This window comes from Myotis brandtii, unplaced genomic scaffold (assembly GCF_000412655.1).
Source record: "Myotis brandtii unplaced genomic scaffold, ASM41265v1 scaffold2790, whole genome shotgun sequence".
NCBI classification, from domain to species: Eukaryota; Metazoa; Chordata; class Mammalia; order Chiroptera; family Vespertilionidae; genus Myotis; species Myotis brandtii.
The window spans coordinates 57719-63253 of record NW_005360642.1 but is presented as its reverse complement, the minus strand read 5'-3'; the positions used below and the strand labels follow the sequence as shown (position 1 = coordinate 63253).

General features: G+C 37.8%; 1 protein-coding gene across 2 annotated transcripts in view; it reads left to right on the top strand.

The window, feature by feature from the left end:
• TTK (TTK protein kinase) overlaps window positions 1-5535 on the top strand; it is a 43257-nt gene that overhangs the window by 6660 nt on the left and 31062 nt on the right. For both annotated transcript variants that reach the window (XM_014541782.1, XM_014541781.1), the window contains exons 5-9: window positions 1281-1424; window positions 1899-2013; window positions 2179-2251; window positions 2346-2440; window positions 4451-4538. In XM_014541782.1, the coding sequence (XP_014397268.1) occupies window positions 1281-1424; window positions 1899-2013; window positions 2179-2251; window positions 2346-2440; window positions 4451-4538 (515 nt within the window). The remainder of the gene's footprint in view (window positions 1-1280; window positions 1425-1898; window positions 2014-2178; window positions 2252-2345; window positions 2441-4450; window positions 4539-5535) is intronic.

The following is a 5535-nucleotide window of genomic DNA, read 5'->3' as shown; positions in this document are numbered from 1 at the left end:
GAGAGGAATGGGGACCAGCCAGGCACAAATGAGCTCGCAAGAGAGGAATGGGGAACAGCCTGGCTGTGGCCCAAGAGAGGGATAAGCCGCCTGCCCCACATTCCCGGGCGCCTGCGGCTGCGGCCCAGGTGAAGCCGCCCGCCCACGGTCCCCTACGGCTGCAGCCGGCCCGGGTGAAGCCGGCCCTGGTCCTGGGTGCCTGTGGCCAGTCAGAGGGAGGGAAGCCCGGCTACCGGGTGCCTGTGACCAGCTGGAGGAGGGAATCCTGGGTCCCGGGTGCTGGGTGAGGCAGAAGCGGTTAGGGGTGATCAGGTCAGCAGGGGAGCAGTTAGGAGTGATCAGGCAGGCAGGCAGGCGAGTGGTTAGGAGCCAGCCGTCCCAGATTGCGAGAGGCAGTTGGACATCCCCCAAGGGGTCCTGGATTGGAGAGAGTGCAGGCCGGTCTGAGGGACCGCTCCCCCCCCCGCATAAATTTCGTGTACTGGACCTTTAGTATATTTATATTCTTAAAACTTAAAAACTGTCTGAAGGTAGAGGCAATCTCTTAATCATGTTAATACCCTAAGTGCCAAATTCATAGCATAGCTTAGTGGCTCCCATAAATGTTAAAAAAAATATTCTATAAGATACATGATGTATACATTGTAGTATTTATAAACAAAATAGTAGACTAAATAGATTGGGTAATTTTTCAGTTGAAATAAATTTCTTTGGTAATTTTATCTGTAGTTATTTTTGCATTTTTGGGGTGGTGTAGCTAGGTCTGATAGCTAAAGATTAGCTATCATTACTTTATCATTACTTTTTTTTTCCCCACAAGAATCCTTTTGATGGAGAATTCCCTTTAGCAAAAGATGTCAACTTTTTTTTAATGACTGAATGTCATGAATGATCATTATTATACTGCATTGTAGCAGATTGATGCTCTTGGGACTATTATAATCTCTAGGGCTTAGTTTTCCCTTTGCCTAAATTCCCTGAGGGTCCTAAGGTGTCTCCACTTTATAACTGCTTTGTTATACTTCTTTTACTTCTGAAAATGGGCAGTGGTTATACACTAATACATAATTGCACCAGTCACATATTACACAAGTTAACCATTTGACATGAATTGTTTATCAGAAGTTAGGTTGCTTATTTGCTTATGAAATAAAGCTCAAGAGACTTGAAATGAGTGTTTTTGCCTAAAGCTTTTTAATTTTTTTCAAGGTCCTGACGAATAAGAATCTGGAGAGTGAAGATGGCTGCACTAAAATAACAATCATTTTTTACTTCGTTAGGTAATATCAAAAAAAGTAAGCAACTTCTTCATAAAGCTGTAGAATGCGGGGCAGTACCACTACAAATGCTGGAAATTGCCATTCAGAATTTAAACCTTGGAAAAAAGCAGCTGCTTCCAGAGGAGGAAAAGAAGAGTTTATCAGGTAAATGTATTTATGTATGCTGATACTTTTCTGCAGCTGATTACCTGTGAGAAAGGATTAAGGTTAGTATTTTATAGAAAAATATTGATGTAGAATGGTCACAATATAAGTTTAAATTTCAGATTTAAAGGAGGTAAGGCATTTAGAAGTAATGAAGTCTTTACTTTTATGTGGGATATTTTGTTGTTGATCACACTGTCACTGGAAACACATTAAAAACAACTCAATCTAAGCAGGAGAATCACTTTTTGTTTGGAAATAGGACGTGTCTTTACCCTGGGGAAACAATTATGTGATTATGAAACAGTTATTAAATATAGTTAGACAATTATCTTTGAGAATGTCTTCATATCTGCATATCTTACTTAGGGACAGATCTATGAATTGACTTTAAATATTCTTACTTGTGAGATTACATTTTTGTGTATTCCATATGTCTTTACAAATTTAATCACAATTTCAAAAATTTTACAGCATTACCAGTATTAAGTGCGCAAGAATCATTCCCCAATTCACTTGGACATTTACAGAATAGAGACATCAGTTGTGATTCCAGAGGACAGACTACAAAAGCCAGGTTTTTGTACGGGTGAGGAAACTGAACCAGTATTTTAAATGCTCAATATACATTTATATTATTTATATGTTTACATACATATTTTCATGTAAAGTGATAACAGTGTTTAGCAGTTAATGAAGATGCGTATTTTAATGTTACTTTTTTCTAAATTGGGGGTATTTTCTTTCTGTTTAGAGAGAACGTGCCCCCTCAAGATGCAGACATAGGTCATCGAAATCCCTTAAAACAAACAAACAAAGCTAAACGGGTGAGTACGTTTTAATTTACTTTGATGAAGCTGGTAGTGGTAAGGTCTTTGTTTATTTCCTAGTTGGTCACTTAATCTTTCAAAACATTTTTAGTCATGTCCATTTGGAAGAATCCCAGTTAATCTTCTAAATAGTCCGGATTGTCATGAGGAGACTGATGATTCAGTTGTACCAAGATTTACAAAAAGGTATGTTTTGGTTTTAAGTTTTTACTTTGTTTTTAAGATTGATGGCAACATGGTCTTAAAGTTTTTTACTGCATAATAGTAATTATGATTAAAATTTGATTTAGTATTAAAGGTTACCAAATCTCTAAATGTCAGAGACAAAGAAATGATTGAAGAATATGACTATTTTGCTTTTTCACTTATTAAAATTATTCATTAGCCCTGGCAGGTAAGCTCAGTGGTTAGAGCGTCGGCCCACCCACCAAAGGGTCGTGGATTTGATTCCCAGTCATGGGCACATAACTGGGTTACAGGTTCGATTCCAGGCCCCAGTCAGGGTGCATGCGGGAGGCAACCAATCAATGTGTCTCTCTCACAGTGATGTTTCTCTCTGTCCTTTCCTCCCTTACACTCTCTAAAAAATCAATGGAGAAAATATCCTCAGGTGAGGGTTAACAACATGAAAAGGATAATTTAAAAAAATAAAAATATTCATTAAAGGACCTATTAAAATATAGGAAACATAAAGGAAAAATCGTTAAGGTGCTTGAAGCTTAAAAGATTATGCAAACATCCCCAAACTGTTGTTTGAACATTTCTCACTTAAATTGGTAGCCGTTCTGATAAGAGTTTCTTCCTAGTGTGTATTTAGAAGTCTCCATAGCAGGAGTGAAGGAAGCCTGGAAATGATTTCTTTTCCAGCCATCATTGGGAAGGAAGATGAATTCATTCATTTGCTTCAGAAGCTAGGGGATCAAGAAGTGGAGCAGAGTAGGTAGAGATAAAATGTTGTTTATTACATCCTTCTTCTTTCTGCTTGCATGTTTATTCCCTTGAAAGAAATGTGGATCTACTTTCTAGCTTAGCTAAGGGAGTTCTTCTGGCCTATTCCTAACTCTAATCACTATATAACAACATTTCTATTTGAAAAGTCTCTTTGGATTCCAGAGAATCACTTGGCAAGTAAACTTTAGAAACACAATTGATTGTTTTTAGTTGGTATCTTCTAAAACTTCTATTATTCTTAGGGCTCAACACATATTAATATTAAAAGAACATTTTGGTTGTCAGGTTAAGCTCCAGAATGTATTATCTTGTTATCTTCATTTCAGATATCTAGCTGAAGAATAGAGCATTTCTCACACTCCCAAGAAAACAAAAACAAACCAGTTATCTTCTTGCTTGTTATGATAGACTGTATGCTAGGCACTATGAAGGACCATAGTGGGTTTATAGTCTAGTTTCTGTGCTTAAGCTATTTGCAATCTGAACTGGAGTTCTACCTATTGCCGTCCCTTTCTCCTTTCCCACAGTCACATCATAATTTCAATTGTTACTTATTACATAATGAATTATGTAATTACCTGCCAATCTCTATCACTATTTTAAAAATATATTTTTTATTGATTTCAGAGAGGGAGAGAGAGATAGAAACATCAATTATGAGAGAGAACATTGATCAGCTTCTTCCTGCATGCCCCCTACTGGTGATCGAGCCTCCAACCCGGGCATGTGCCCCAAAGGAATCGAACTGGTTCATAGGTCAGCATTCAACCATTGAGCCACACTGGCAGGGCCATCTATCACTTTTAAAAAATATATTTTTATTGATTTTTAGAGAGAGAGGAAGGGAAAGAGACACAGAGAGAAAACCATCAATATGAGAGCAGAACATTGATCAGCTACCTCCTGCCCACCCCCCACCAGGGAATCCAGCCCACAACTCAGGCATATGCCCTGACCGGGAATCAAACAAGCAGAACAGGCAACCTTTGGTGTATGGGACGATGCTCAACCAACTGAGCCACACAAGCCAGGGCCAATCTCTTATCAATTTTGTCATTGTTCAGCACCTAACTTAATCACATTTGTGCTAGAATCATGCTGTTTTTTAAAATATCTTTTCAAGAGATTTTTTTCCAATTAAAAAATATATAGTTAAAAAGCCAACTTTAAAATGGGGAAAAATAATATATTGAAAACATTGACTTCAAATTAAATGTTAAAATTATTTTGTTTTGTGTGTAATAGACAGACCACTAGAACAGAATACCGAGAGGTGATTGTGCCTGGATCTAAATCAAGTGAAAATGATTCCTGTGAATTAAGAAATTTAAAGGTAATTCCATTTTTGAATTTTTATATGGAGCAAGGGTTCCTGAGCCAGGGTTCATGGAGCTTTTTCTGTGGAAGGCAACTGATAGTTTATATGATATCTGTAACTGTTCCTGAAGCTCCTAGAGATGTAGGATCACTAAGGGGAAGTGGTATAGAAGTCCTATACCCAGTCTTTCTCCAAGATTGAGGTGGAGATCAACTCTTTCCTGGGATGAATGAGGTAACACTTCATATGCATGTGCTTTAGCAGACTCGGTGGCCTGTGCTTGGGAATGGGTGGGGGAAATCATTCCCCCCAGCTGCAGTTTCTTGTGTGTTCAATCATGTGATCTTGCAGACATCTTCAACAAAAAGGAGAGAATAAGTTGTGATGAGAAGGGGTGAGGTCTTAGCCTGATGTGCTGATATGGCAGAGCAACTTGGTGGACTTCAGCAACAAGGAAGTTTTAGTCTCTGGTGCACTGACTTTTGGGGGTTATACTATCCTTATTGAACTTGAGTTAGGCCCCTGGCACCACAACATAGGTCTTTTCAATTGTATACTCTTTATACCTCTTCTCTTTCATGGTGTTTGCTTTAAAATAATACTCCCTCTGTCCCATAATAATAGTAGCAAAAGAAAATAAATATAGAACGCAACATTTATTATCAAAAAACTAGATTAAATAAAATAATAAATTAAAAATAGTACTCCTAAAAAATAAATAAATAAAAAATAGTACTCCTAATTTTTATTTTGAGTGTTCAGATAGTTTCTGGATTTTTCAATAATTTCGTTACTGCATTTTAAACCTGTAGGTAGGATCCCTTGGCTGCGAAGCTTTGCTTTCCCTATATGCGTGAGCTTAAAATTATTGGAGCCATCGTTCTTCATTGCTTCCAGCATAACTTGTTGAAGTGACAGAAACGTATTATCCAGTATTTCGGGAGAAATATTATCAAAGGCTAATATGGTGCCTCTTCTGCTAAGAGGAATATGTCTAAGTTTTTCAAGTTTT